The sequence below is a fragment of the Branchiostoma floridae genome, chromosome 2, assembly GCF_000003815.2.
Source record: "Branchiostoma floridae strain S238N-H82 chromosome 2, Bfl_VNyyK, whole genome shotgun sequence".
Taxonomy (NCBI): Eukaryota; Metazoa; Chordata; class Leptocardii; order Amphioxiformes; family Branchiostomatidae; genus Branchiostoma; species Branchiostoma floridae.
Genome location: NC_049980.1, coordinates 13,425,709 through 13,440,733, shown reverse-complemented (window position 1 = coordinate 13,440,733; position 15,025 = coordinate 13,425,709). Strand labels below are relative to the sequence as shown.

The following is a 15,025-nucleotide window of genomic DNA, read 5'->3' as shown; positions in this document are numbered from 1 at the left end:
TGCAAAAATGCCATTTTGGGCCCAAAACGGGCCATCTCGGTCGATCTGGGGAAATTTCATTTTTGGACCCCGAAAACTTTCCGCAGGTCCGCGCCTTTGCAAAAATGCCATTTTGGGCCCCATACGGGCCATCTCGGTCGATCTTAACTCTTCCTTTTCTGCTGTGCCCACTTTCCGCAGGTCCGCGCCTTTGCAAAAATGCCATTTTGGGCCCAAAACGGGCCATCTCGGCCGGTGTGGGGAAATTTCATTTTTGGACCCCGAAAACTTTCCGCAGGTCCGCGCCTTTGCAAAAATGCCATTTTGGGCCCAAAACGGGCCATCTCGGCCGGTGTGGGGAAATTTCATTTTTGGACCCCGAAAACTTTCCGCAGGTCCGCGCCTTTGCAAAAATGCCATTTTGGGCCCAAAACGGGCCATCTCGGCCGGTGTGGGGAAATTTCATTTTTGGACCCCGAAAACTTTCCGCAGGTCCGCGCCTTTGCAAAAATGCCATTTTGGGCCCAAAACGGGCCATCTCGGCCGGTCTGGGGAAATTTCATTTTTGGACCCCGAAAACTTTCCGCAGGTCCGCGCCTTTGCAAAAATGCCATTTTGGGCCCAAAACGGGCCATCTCGGCCGGTGTGGGGAAATTTCATTTTTGGACCCCGAAAACTTTCCGCAGGTCCGCGCCTTTGCAAAAATGCCATTTTGGGCCCAAAACGGGCCATCTCGGTCGATCTGGGGAAATTTCATTTTTGGACCCCGAAAACTTTCCGCAGGTCCGCGCCTTTGCAAAAATGCCATTTTGGGCCCCATACGGGCCATCTCGGTCGATCTGGGGAAATTTCATTTTTGGACTCCGAAAACTTTCCGCAGGTCCGCGCCTTTGCAAAAATGCCATTTTGGGCCCCATACGGGCCATCTCGGTCGATCTTGGGAAATTTCATTTTTGGACCCCGAAAACTTTCCGCAGGTCCGCGCCTTTGCAAAAATGCCATTTTGGGCCCCAAACGGGCCATCTCGGTCGATCTGGGGAAATTTCATTTTTGGACCCCGAAAACTTTCCGCAGGATCGCGCCTTTGCAAAAATGCCATTTTGGGCCCGAAACGGGCCATCTCGGTCGATCTGGGGAAATTTCATTTTTTGGACCGCCCGAAAACTTTTCCGGCAGGGCCGCGCCCTTTGCAAAAAATGCCATTTTCGGGCCCAAAAACGGGCCATTTCGGTCGATTCTGGGGAAATTTCCATTTTGGGACCCCGAAAACTTTCCGCAGGTCCGCGCCTTTGCAAAAAGGCCATTTTGGGCCCAAAACGGGTCATCTGGGTCGATCTGGGGAAATTTCATTTTTGGACCCCGAAAACTTTCCGCAGGTCCGCGGCCTTTGCAAAAATGCCATTTTGGGCCCAAAACGGGCCATCTCGGTCGATCTTGGGAAATTTCATTTTTGGACCCCGAAAACTTTCCGCAGGTCCGCGCCTTTGCAAAAATGCCATTTTGGGCCCCATACGGGCCATCTCGGTCGATCTGGGGAAATTTCATTTTTGGACCCCGAAAACTTTCCGCAGGTCCGCGCCTTTGCAAAAATGCCATTTTGGGCCCCATACGGGCCATCTCGGTCGATCTGGGGAAATTTCATTTTTGGACCCCGAAAACTTTCCGCAGGTCCGCGCCTTTGCAAATATGCCATTTTGGGCCCAAAACGGGCCATCTGGGTCGATCTGGGGAAATTTCATTTTTGGACCCCGAAAACTTTCCGCAGGTCCGCGCCTTTGCAAAAATGCCATTTTGGGCCCAAAACGCGCCATCTGGGTCGATCTGGGGAAATTTCATTTTTGGACCCCGAAAACTTTCCGCAGGTCCGCGCCTTTGCAAATTTGCCATTTTGGGCCCCATACGGGCCAACTCGGTCGATCTGGGGAAATTTCATTTTTGGACCCCGAAAACTTTCCGCAGGTCCGCGCCTTTGCAAAAATGCCATTTTGGGCCCAAAACGGGCCATCTCGGTCGATCTGGGGAAATTTCATTTTTGGACCCCGAAAACTTTCCGCAGGTCCGCGCCTTTGCAAAATTGCCATTTTGGGCCCAAAACGCGCCATCTGGGTCGATCTGGGGAAATTTCATTTTTGGACCCCGAAAACTTTCCGCAGGTCCGCGCCTTTGCAAAAATGCCATTTTGGGCCCAAAACGGGCCATCTCGGTCGATCTGGGGAAATTTCATTTTTGGACCCCGAAAACTTTCCGCAGGTCCGCGCCTTTGCAAAAATGCCATTTTGGGCCCAAAACGGGCCATCTCGGCCGGTGTGGGGAAATTTCATTTTTGGACCCCGAAAACTTTCCGCAGGTCCGCGCCTTTGCAAAAATGCCATTTTGGGCCCAAAACGGGCCATCTCGGCCGGTGTGGGGAAATTTCATTTTTGGACCCCGAAAACTTTCCGCAGGTCCGCGCCTTTGCAAAAATGCCATTTTGGGCCCAAAACGGGCCATCTCGGCCGGTGTGGGGAAATTTCATTTTTGGACCCCGAAAACTTTCCGCAGGTCCGCGCCTTTGCAAAAATGCCATTTTGGGCCCAAAACGGGCCATCTCGGCCGGTGTGGGGAAATTTCATTTTTGGACCCCGAAAACTTTCCGCAGGTCCGCGCCTTTGCAAAAATGCCATTTTGGGCCCAAAACGGGCCATCTCGGTCGATCTGGGGAAATTTCATTTTTGGACCCCGAAAACTTTCCGCAGGTCCGCGCCTTTGCAAAAATGCCATTTTGGGCCCAAAACGGGCCATCTCGGTCGATCTGGGGAAATTTCATTTTTGGACCCCGAAAACTTTCCGCAGGTCCGCGCCTTTGCAAAAATGCCATTTTGGGCCCAAAACGGGCCATCTGGGTCGATCTGGGGAAATTTCATTTTTGGACCCCGAAAACTTTCCGCAGGTCCGCGCCTTTGCAAAAATGCCATTTTGGGCCCAAAACGGGCCATCTCGGTCGATCTGGGGAAATTTCATTTTTGGACCCCGAAAACTTTCCGCAGGTCCGCGCCTTTGCAAAAATGCCATTTTGGGCCCCAAACGGGCCATCTCGGTCGATCTGGGGAAATTTCATTTTTGGACCCCGAAAACTTTCCGCAGGTCCGCGCCTTTGCAAAAATGCCATTTTGGGCCCAAAACGGGCCATCTCGGCCGGTGTGGGGAAATTTCATTTTTGGACCCCGAAAACTTTCCGCAGGTCCGCGCCTTTGCAAAAATGCCATTTTGGGCCCAAAACGGGCCATCTCGGCCGGTGTGGGGAAATTTCATTTTTGGACCCCGAAAACTTTCCGCAGGTCCGCGCCTTTGCAAAAATGCCATTTTGGGCCCAAAACGGGCCATCTCGGCCGGTGTGGGGAAATTTCATTTTTGGACCCCGAAAACTTTCCGCAGGTCCGCGCCTTTGCAAAAATGCCATTTTGGGCCCCAAACGGGCCATCTCGGTCGATCTGGGGAAATTTCATTTTTGGACCCCGAAAACTTTCCGCAGGTCCGCGCCTTTGCAAAAATGCCATTTTGGGCCCCAAACGGGCCATCTCGGTCGATCTGGGGAAATTTCATTTTTGGACCCCGAAAACTTTCCGCAGGTCCGCGCCTTTGCAAAAATGCCATTTTGGGCCCCAAACGGGCCATCTCGGTCGATCTGGGGAAATTTCATTTTTGGACCCCGAAAACTTTCCGCAGGTCCGCGCCTTTGCAAAAATGCCATTTTGGGCCCCAAACGGGCCATCTCGGTCGATCTGGGGAAATTTCATTTTTGGACCCCGAAAACTTTCCGCAGGTCCGCGCCTTTGCAAAAATGCCATTTTGGGCCCCAAACGGGCCATCTCGGTCGATCTGGGGAAATTTCATTTTTGGACCCCGAAAACTTTCCGCAGGTCCGCGCCTTTGCAAAAATGCCATTTTGGGCCCCAAACGGGCCATCTCGGTCGATCTGGGGAAATTTCATTTTTGGACCCCGAAAACTTTCCGCAGGTCCGCGCCTTTGCAAAAATGCCATTTTGGGCCCCAAACGGGCCATCTCGGTCGATCTGGGGAAATTTCATTTTTGGACCCCGAAAACTTTCCGCAGGTCCGCGCCTTTGCAAAAATGACATTTTGGGCCCAATACGGGCCATCTCGGTCGATCTGGGGAAATTTCATTTTTGGACCCCGAGAACTTTCCGCAGGTCCGCGCCTTTGCAAAAATGCCATTTTGGGCCCAAAACGGGCCATCTGGGTCGATCTGAGGGAAATTTCATTTTTGGACCCCGAAAACTTTCCGCAGGTACGCGCCTTTGCAAAAATGCCATTTTGGGCCCCAAACGGGCCATCTGGGTCGATCTGGGGAAATTTCATTTTTGGACCCCGAAAACTTTCCGCAGGTCCGCGCCTTTGCAAAATTGCCATTTTGGGCCCAAAACGCGCCATCTGGGTCGATCTGGGGAAATTTCATTTTTGGACCCCGAAAACTTTCCGCAGGTCCGCGCCTTTGCAAAAATGCCATTTTGGGCCCCAAACGGGCCATCTCGGTCGATCTGGGGAAATTTCATTTTTGGACCCCGAAAACTTTCCGCAGGTCCGCGCCTTTGCAAAAATGCCATTTTGGGCCCCAAACGGGCCATCTCGGTCGATCTGGGGAAATTTCATTTTTGGACCCCGAAAACTTTGCAAATTTGCCATTGAGCCCGAAATGAAGTTCATGAATTAGCCATTCAAAATTTTAGTTTTAGGAAATTTTTGTCATTTGCATAATTTCATGGAGCCATGAAGTCTTCAAACACTTGTTTCAGACCACAGACAAAATATTATGACACTTGAGATCAGTTATGCTGTTTAAAATGAAATTTCCCACTGCTTTAAAAGGACTACTTTAGGGTGCCCACTCAGATTTATACATGAGTTAGATCACATAGCCTCATTTGATCGGCGAATATTTGCTATCATGTATCACTCCGAGGCTGCAAAACTCGGAATGAGCACGGAGTGGCTTGGCTGAGACGTCACCGATATATAAAGTAGAGGCTTTGAACATTTGAACGATTGCTTACTGTAATATTCTCAGTTAGACTGTGACGTTTGCAGGCTACGCGGGTCACGGGTTCCTCACTGGGCTTACAGTGACGAAACTATATTCAAAATGGTGTCATCACTGGGCGCCCAGTGACGAAGAAAGTTCGTCACTGGTTTCCCAGTGATGAATTGCTTTGTTTCAGTGATGAAGCTCTCTCGGCACTGGAATTCCAGTGATGAACCTTGACTCATCACTCGAGACCCAGTGATGAACTTCGCTCGTCACTCGGGGCCCAGTGATGAACGTCATTCGTCACTGGACACCGAGTGCGGAACCATCGAGGTCACCGGTTCCTCACTGGGTTTTCCAGTGACCGGCGACTCTTCGGCACTGGACACCGAGTGATGAAATTATTTCGGCACTGGGCTTCCAGTGACCACGTTCTAATAGCACTAGAACGTTCCAGTGCTGAGTTCGATATGCAACAAAAACACCCTAATTCACATGTCGCCATAGCCATGTTACAGTTAGAATTGGCCCGGGAGTGTACTGGGGACTTGCAGAGGCGACGTTAGTATAACTTTAAGTGCTTACTTTGAAATCCCCTCAACTTAAACGATGATTCCTTTTTCTTCAGTAAACTAAATATTTGTCGTCGCTGGTTTACCAGCTGAAGTTTCCTCATCACTGGAAAACTAGTGACGATAAATATTCCCCACTGGTAAGCCAGTGACGACGCGACTTCATCACTGGGAACCGAGTGATGAGAAATTTACCCGTGACCTCGGTAGTTTTGCGTGACGTTTGGGAGTATAACATTAAAGGGTTAATGACCCGTCCCGGGGTATATATATGGTGTATACCAGGCATATGGTGTATATGGTGTCATAACGCCTGGTCACTAAACCGCCGAATAAAATCACTGACTGAGCGGATTTATTTGGTGGTTTATAGCAAAGGACCAGGCGTTAGGACACCGAGGAACAGGCGGGTCATCAACGTTATTATCATATAGCCTACCCAAACTGACCCATTTAAGCGACAAATTCCATTATGATGCATACATCCTTTATTCAGGACATTCAATAAATTTGAACATCGAACAATATATAACTTGTTTGTGAAATATCGTTTAGTTCCAAGGCTTTAAATATTGACAAAGTCGATTCATCATGTTACTTGAAGTTGGATGTAAAGGTGGGGTCACACCTGCGTATATATTTAGTCCGTATGAGGCGCGCATGGGAGTATTTACCTCCACCAGGCTCCACAGGCCGTTGTGAAAATAATAGAAATTGGACAAACGTAAACAGGTAGCATGTCAGACGATTTAGCTGGGTCGCTAACCATACTTCTCGGTCAGCTAACTGGTCTTGCATGTATGTATCTATATTTGTCCAATTTGTACTATTTTTCCCGCGACCTATGGAGCCTGGTAGAGACTAAGAGCGTTATACGCACCTCAAACGGACTTGAAATTGAATATATATACGCATGTGTGACCCCACCTCAACAGGTTAAAGTCGACTTGGCCCCCAACTAACTGAAACATGGACTGCAGATTGTACGAACATTCCTTTTGATTATTCCCTCTGCTCTGGCATATCTTTCACTCCTTTTGATTGTCCAATGCCTGCATATCCTTTACACCGGTGTCAATTTGTATCGAGTTCATTCTGACCAGTCAGACGGAGCGATGCACACCGGGCCGGAATCTACGTGTTACGCCGTCATAACCAACTTGGAATGGGGCCTTCTGATTGGTCCGGTTCGCGGCTCCTGGCTATATAACAAATGTTTCAACTCTTATGGAAGGGAACTTTGTTTTCGCTACGTTTCTTCCCTGTGTTCTCCTCCAAATAAGGTCCTTGATCTGCACCAGACGGCTGCCATGGTTACTGGAGATCAGTGACACCCCGTGGTTGGTGTTCGATTACATTATGTAGCGTTATGTAGAGGTTAAAAAAATACATCCTTGGTTCGACTAGCTATAGACCGAAGGTAAACATTGTATATTGAAATACTAGAAAGGTAAAATACTGTTCATTTAACATGGGATAAATGATCTAGTCTCCATCAGACTCCCTCCTGGCCGATAAGGGGAAATAGCCAAGTTAGGAATATGTAGACTATGTATAATATAAAAATTGTATATAAAAGACTAGAAGAAGTTAATTGACTTAGCAGTGTTGTTCGAAAACTGTACTCCTTTGGCGTGGTTATTGTCTTTTTCAAAAGTCAGGTCACAGAGAGAGCGCGGCGAGAGCGCCCGGCCGTCCTAGTGGAAAGGGGGTATAATGGGCTTGGTGTTGGTCCTGAGCAAGGTTATCTAGGGTAAGTTGGGAATTAGATGCCAAGGAATATCTAAAAGCCTTAAAACGCCAATGCCATCCGTCAATAAATTGCTAAAATGGGAACCTCAATCTTCTATTTGGATTCGATCATTAGTGCAAACTGCTGGGATTTCAGAATGTAGTTATATAGTGGGATATATTCAGAGATAGTAGTACTCCCCACCGGACCAACGCCGAACTTAGTTGAGGAATGGTCATAACTCAGAAGCGTCGTGGAAAGGTCCTGAATGTGTGACAGGGTCCATACATCAAGTCAGAAAAAAAAGCCAAGACGAAAACATACAACAAAGCTTTTATATAGTGTAATTCGATAAAGACATTTCGGCAAGGAGTATGCCACATGCATAGCTAGCTCGGTATTCCCAACACCAGACCCAAACTTCTCATAAAGGCAATGTGTGACATTCGAAGTGCAACACACGGACAAATGTATTCTAATTCACATCTTTAGAAAGTGCAATAGTTTGTTATAATTTTCAAAGTGCAAACAAAATACTTAAATCCATGTACCCGTACTTTACACGGCAAGGGCTCAATTTATTCCCTCCAGTGACAGATTGTGCAAACAAGCTTAAGTCAAACAAGTAATAAATCGTCGTCGATATGTAAAACAGACTTGCTTCGTTTGCATAACAATTCATATGTACACAAATGAAAATTAACTTTGTAACCGTCATATCTTACGCTACATTTCATTAATCCAATTATATAGAAAGTGATCGTGTTAATAGGTACATGTACTTCCTTTGTGCATATGTTATTGCTTATCATCAGACATTGTACAATGTATTTATTCTAAGGAACTTTTCTTCTTAAAATCATAACATCAATTTAATTACTTTTTTGTACGTTATTCTCTTTAAACCATAGCAGCGTTATGACATGACACCTCATGAGTCGACTGTAGTTATCTATATCGTTTAACGTCCCCTTTTCCAATAGTGGCTGCGACCACTGAGCGACCAAACATTTTACAGGTCACGCAAAGGATCATTTGTTGAATATAGACTAAGAATTGTTTATTATGTTAATGTGTTTTATATCTTTTTAATTATCTCCTACATTTATGAAGTTCCATGGTTAAAAACTCTAATTTTAGTCACTGTGTGGTCGCTCAGTGATCGCTGTCCGGTGGAAAGGAGGACAGCTGGTGATTGTCTGTCAGGAATGATTGAACGAAAGAAAGATACAGATGATTGAGCTTCCGCGACGTGTCGCATATTTTGTTATGAAGATTATAGTAGTTGCTTAAAAAAGAACGTTTCATCCTGGTACGAAAAGGTAACACCAATGTGATGTAACAAATGACGATGGCAATAGTTGATCGTAAGCGTTGAATATGTACATCAAATATCAGTCATGTCAATACCTAACACAGATATCATTGTAAAAATTGGGTAAACACATCATACAGAATACATCTGTACACCAAACCCCTGATAAAATTGTTTTGGTCAAAGAATACATTTTGTACAATTAAAAGTTGCCGCTGTTTGGCGACAACAAATTAAGGATATACACAAAAATTGGATAAAATGTTTAAAATGCAACCACAATTGTATTCCACGATGAATTAGATTTAGGCTTGATTTTTGTTTCAATATAATCGCCTGGTCGAGTTTACATTGGATATGACCTCATGGGCAATGCATAAGTTTTTTTTTTCCTCGACCTTACCAAGAGGTTCGCAAAATATCCTACAAATTTTCAGAAAGGGAGTCGCAGCCTTCTTTCACCCTGTTATCACTATATTGCCAGATTACTATATGTTCTGCTACCCCTACAACGTTAGTCCCTCATTTGTTCTCTGCCTAAGGTTATACAAATGTATAGGGCTTGCAAACATTAGTTTATGATTGACCACACCAGGTATGTTTTGTAAACATCTACAGACATTCCGATGATGTTTTCAGACCTTGTAAACAAGTACATGCTTACGGGTATTTGGTTACAAGATTTCGTAATCAAACATTAGGAAATTACACAAAAGTAGCAGCTATCTTAGATTCTATTTTCTATTACAACACTAGTCAACCGCCACCCTTCGTGCTGCAGTTTACTACCCTTCTCCATTTTGTCTATTGTCGTCTTTGCTTTCCTCCAACAGAATTTCCTTGAGCTAGACGTCTGACGTCACCCATCACTACTCGTCTAACACAGGCTCATTCAATTCAAACACATGTTCAGCGTCACCCGTGGTCAACATTGGTTTCGGGTGCAGATGAGTGATCAACGGTGCTTCTAGCACAGGTTTGAAATCTAAGAACACGGTTTCCGGTACTTCCTTCTCCGGGGTGTTGAACAGCCAGATGGCCGGTGGTTCTTCACGGAACACCGGGGTGTTGTGCCGCATGCTTGGCGGTATCGCCGGTTTGTGTATCTCCGGTAGGGACTTTGTGAAAACAACTCGGTCTGGCTGACGAAGGCGTGGCTTATTGTGTACAAAGTTGTGCTGCACCTCGAGCAGACTAGGGGTGGATTTCAGCAGGGTGAGTGAGATGTTTTTAAGAGATGGCGTAGATTTGGAATATGACGACTGTGTCTGGAATAGCGCCGGGAGGGAGTGCGTACTCTGTAGCTGTGATTCCTCCAAAATCGGCGTAGTGAAATTGTAGGTCGAACCGGTGCTCTTCAAAGATGGGGTGCTATAGTTGAGCGTCGAAGAAGACAGCCGCAGTTGCGGCTCAGTCTTCTTAAAGGTGGTTGGCGTCTCTTTCTTTATCGGCAAGCTTTTTGCAAAAGTAGTCCGGATTTCCTCAGGGACTGGCAGGTTTCGTGTGTAGGTCGTCTCCACCCTTAAGCTCTCTGGAATGTTCTTTTGATACGTCTTGACAGATTCTTCCATAACAGGGATTTGGTGCACATAAGACGTCGGTATTGTCTTCCGTGCTGGCTTGGAATAGGTGTAGGTAGAAGGTACATGCTTGAGGTCCAGACCAGGATTAATCAGGAGATATTCGCCCTCGCGTATGGTGGGATCATTCTTCTTGTAACTCGAGGATGTCTGCTTGAGTGTAGGATTGTTAATGGTGAGTGTCTTGCTTGTCTCCTTGAGAAGAGGGAATCCATGTTTGTGCAAGTAGCCATACTCGTCAGCCACTGCCGTCTCGTAGTAAGCCAGTTGTCCGTTGTCATCTTCTAATACAACCGTACCTTCCCCTTCGGCACTGACTCCGCTGCGCTGAGTTCTCAGCCTTGGCACGCCCAGTGATGGTAAGCTGTCCTCGCCACCCTGGGTCGCCATCGTCAGAGGCTCGTCGTTCGTGAACCCCTTTGCACCGCCAGCCTGCCCGACTTGAAATTCACCTGCTTTTGGATACACCAACGGCTTTTCTTCTGCCGGGAGAAGAGGTGTCGCTTCTTTCTCGATCAGGTCATCGTCCTTGTCTACGGAAGGCTTGGCGGATTGTCCCACCTGTGGGTTATCGTGGAAATCGCCCTCTGTTGTGTTTTCACCTTTGACCTGCTTGGCCCCAGGTTTGTAAACATTCTCGGTTGAGTAGGCAGCTTGTTTGTTTGGCCCCTCTAAGTTGTCGATTGTTAGTAAAGTATCATCCTTTGGGGGACTACCCTCGCTGTGTGGGAAAAGGCATTTCTGCTCCAAATCGGTCAAGGCGGCGGTTCCTTCCATAGTCGATATTGTTGGAAGGTCTTTTGGGCCATCTGCCTCGTCCGTCGCTTCTTTTGTCTTTTCGGAAATATCTAAAACTTTAGACTGACATTCTGGGGATTCAGTTTGTTCACCAGTGTCACCCTTTGCTGACTTATTCCCGTGTAATGGCGACTTCTGACGTTTAAACGACACGGTCGGCCCGGCACTGCCTGTTGTTTCTGCGGTAGCGCTGTCTGAATCGTCGTCCGCGTCTTCCGGAAATGACGTGTTGAGGTAAGCTTCGCGAAGGGCTGGCGTCTCCTCTTCGATTCTTCCTTTGCTCAGCATCCCACGTGCAGCTCCGACTCGTCTGCTCGGGAGGAGCCGAGACCTTTCGTCACCGTTGTCTTCAGCTGCAGACTCAGCAGCGCTACTCAAGCTCTCCGTGTCGGACAGCGTCACGAGGAGGCCTTGTTTTTCTGACCGTTGGTTGTTGTCCGTATCCATTTTCCGTGCTTAATAATATCTAGATCTATCCCATATACTACTGCAGCAGTGCCCTGTTAAGACAAAAACATAAAGTTATTCAGATTAGCCATGTAATCTATCCCACAGTTGATAACAACTGCGAGGGAAGTTGTTCATTGACCATATCCAAACTAGCAAATGTCGTAAATATCAAAATGATTTAGATTAACAGGATTGAGTGAAGTTGGTGGCAATCATTGCTTCATTGTTATTCTGTCGTCATACTGCCTAAACCCGTCTTCCACATAATGGTGTCAATAAACTTTTTTTTCATATCTATATGAGAGGCTTATATTACATTTGTTTCTGGAATAACATTTTATTTGGTTGTCACTTTTGGGTACTTCAAAGCATTACGCTGTGGCTATATTACCTTCGTACGCCTTCCAAATATCAATATCTACAATGTTATAGCGTCTAACTTCTTTTTCTATTTATTACCGTTATAAGAGGCTAGGCTTTTAAGAAAATATTAGCGTATGAAGGCGAAGAGACTTGCCAGCTATAATAGGTTTGCATACCAGGCTATATGATGAAATTGTTTATGAAATGGTTTGTTAGTTGCAGCGTAAGGGCTGAATTGCAATTTTTGTACATTGTTCACTTCACACACACACACACACACACACACACACACACACACACACACACATTTATATATATATATATATAACATATTAAATACGTTACACTAACATGTCCGATTCCTTAAAAAAAAACACTTCAAGTTCTATATTAAAGCTTATACCACACTGTGTGTTTTTAAATTCTACACGGCATTAGCAATATCACACCGCTGTAGGCAGTCCGCCGTTAGGCAGTTGAATCAGTGAGCCCGTCCGAACAAAATAAACAGAACATTGAACATCCTCCACATGACCCGCACAGAGTCACGAGGGTTACTCCCCTTTTCCACACTTCAATTATAGCGTTAGAGTAACCTCATCAATGTACATTAGGCCACTGTAAGTATATTTTACGGCTGCCATCCACGCGGGAATTCAATGTTGACTTCAAAAACAAAAGATACAAGAAATCTATCGGAATGTCCCATATCCGGCCTGAGCGTAATCGAAGTGGTAAAAGTGAACCCAGCTAAGTACTTGTAGACGTTACGTCACTAGAGTGGTAGTATTGAGTATACTTGCCAACTTGTTACGTGATACTAGGCTTCCATATTAGCGTCAAAGTTTGTACACTTCTCCAACACAGGAATGGAAGACTTGCTGGCCGAGATACCATTTTTCGTCGCACAATGTTTTTTTTTATTTTACATTCATTGTCTCTATTTGAAAACCTAGCTATTTTTTTTTTTACAATCTTTGCTATTTTTAGCTCTCGCATTAAAGTTCGGAGTTTGTGCCGATGTCATCCATAAAATTTACTCGCTGTGGTATTGGGAGATGCTTGACAAACCTGAATTCAAGTAAGTACAGCTTTGGCATTTTGCATATTTTTAAGGTGCAGCCACAAGCACTAATGACAAGATGGCCATTATTCCCGAATCCCGAGTGGCCATTTTCGGTGTATCCCAGAATCCAGATCACGTTACATATGTATAATTCATGACCAATGCTATTGTTAATATTATTGACTTGAAGCCATAATATATGCAAGGAAAAATGCGACAAATGTAAATTTTAAATATACATGTTTTCAAATGATGCAGACTCATTAGAAATAAGAATGTAAGACATGATTGATCTGATCTATTTCAGAGGTCAATATACTTTTCCCTCTCAGGTCAACCGAACAGTCCTTCCACACCACACATTAGGTCAAGAGGTTCAGAGAAAAACACCCGGAAGCATACATTACAAGGACTATTTGGGAAGAAGTATGAAATAAAGAGTGACGATACACAGTAACACTACTAGTAGAGATGGACACTGCAAGTGAGATGACACATGTTCTACACATGTCTAAATGGAGAAAATAGTTCAATCACATACCCACAACTCCCAATCCCAGCATATATGTGGGCGTTAACGCAGATACTATGATATACTGAGCAACAATGTGATCACGACGCAAGTATCTACCAGGAATAATTTGAAAGGGTAAGTATCATACGGTAACACAAAATGTCGAGGACTAGATTTCCTCAAAACCTTTAGATCAGTTGAAAAATGTTGATACAAACAGCTGCCCCCCGTAGACCGCAAGTATTGAGTTACACAACAACAATAGCTGCTGTCTCTCAAAGATAATTACGGTCATGTGTTGTTCTTCTTCACTCTCCAAGCAAGCTGAAAATACGGAAGCTTATCTTTCGTATCGTAACCTATCGTAAATTTTAAACGTTCTATTTACAACTAGTTTCAAGTTCAATGCACGCCAAGGCCTTACATTAGACACGCGATGTTCCTTATTTTGGGTGACCACATTTTTCATAATCTGAGTTTTCGTGGACGCGATCCTATGGTTTATGGAGTTTTATAAACATCAAATATTTCATTTTATTAGCACGCCACGACTACATTGTACAGTACTAGCACGTAATGCCCCAGAACAAAGGACAGGTAATACGGATTCGATGCCTCGCGCAAAAGATAAAAAAAATCACACTTTCCGATAACACTCGGATCATTCAAGGACCCCAAATTATAATTTGGATAATCATGATTTCAGAGAAATGTAATGGTGGTTACAAGGATAGGTAAAACATGCAATCAGTAAACAACAGGTCACTTGACCCAATTTCCGCGTAATGAAAATTCGAGTCCAAACCTTAAGGACTTAAGATACGAAAACATAATTTCATCTGAATAACATACCTTTTCCGTACACCAGACTATCCTACAACCTCAAAGCCACTACAAAAGGACCCTGTGTACAAAAGGAGAGTGGTTACACTCAGGTATTCGTCAGACTATCCGCCATTTTCTGTAGACCTGAAATGGTGTGATGATCGGGCAGTGGGAGATCGTACGACAAGTTCTTCCGGTTCAGCGTGAGGGCGTGGCACTTGATTCCTTTGTCCCGCTGGGATTACATGCGAGCGACAGGTCACAACGTTCAAAAGTCTCTCTCTCTCTCATGAGTACATGTACATGGATAGCTAATGAAAGCTCATTGATATTAGACCGGACGGTTGATTTTGATGGCGTTTTTCAACTTTTACACGTCTCTATGATTGCCGCGAACGTAATGCCCCCGTTTATAATTGTTTGTAAAAAAGCCCATGTAACACATTTAACGTTACAGAACGTGAGAGTATTCTGAAAAAGAAAACAGGTACGGACGATTGGATTTTCAGTTGGTCGGATTGGTGCAAATTTTTATAAGTTTTCCAGTGGCTCCTAATAATTCGCAATTTTTTATTTTCACTTTCTTTTAAATGAGTTGCTACCAAACTCAGCGCGCGCCTTATCTAAATATTGAATTAATAGCCAACTGGCGCCAACTACAGGAATAGTTAGGATTAAAAAAAAAAATGATGACAATGTAAGTAACACCAAGGTTGCACTTATTCAGAATATTCATAAAGCCCCGTTACAGTCAGAATTTAGCCGGGGCGGGGTTCCGCCAACCCAAATTTCAAAGGGAACGGCCCTT

General features: G+C 45.1%; 1 protein-coding gene across 1 annotated transcript; it reads right to left on the bottom strand.

Annotated features, from left to right (window-relative positions):
* Positions 1 to 7,627: 7,627 nt before the first annotated feature.
* Positions 7,628 to 14,427, bottom strand: LOC118409488. Its single transcript, XM_035810539.1, has 2 exons — positions 14,245 to 14,427; positions 7,628 to 11,499 (listed from the first exon to the last, which is right to left on the bottom strand). The coding sequence occupies exon 2, from the start codon at positions 11,444 to 11,446 to the stop codon at positions 9,491 to 9,493; it is 1,956 nt and encodes a 651-aa protein (XP_035666432.1). The 5' UTR covers positions 11,447 to 11,499; positions 14,245 to 14,427; the 3' UTR covers positions 7,628 to 9,490.
* Between the last annotated feature and the right edge of the window lie 598 nt (positions 14,428 to 15,025).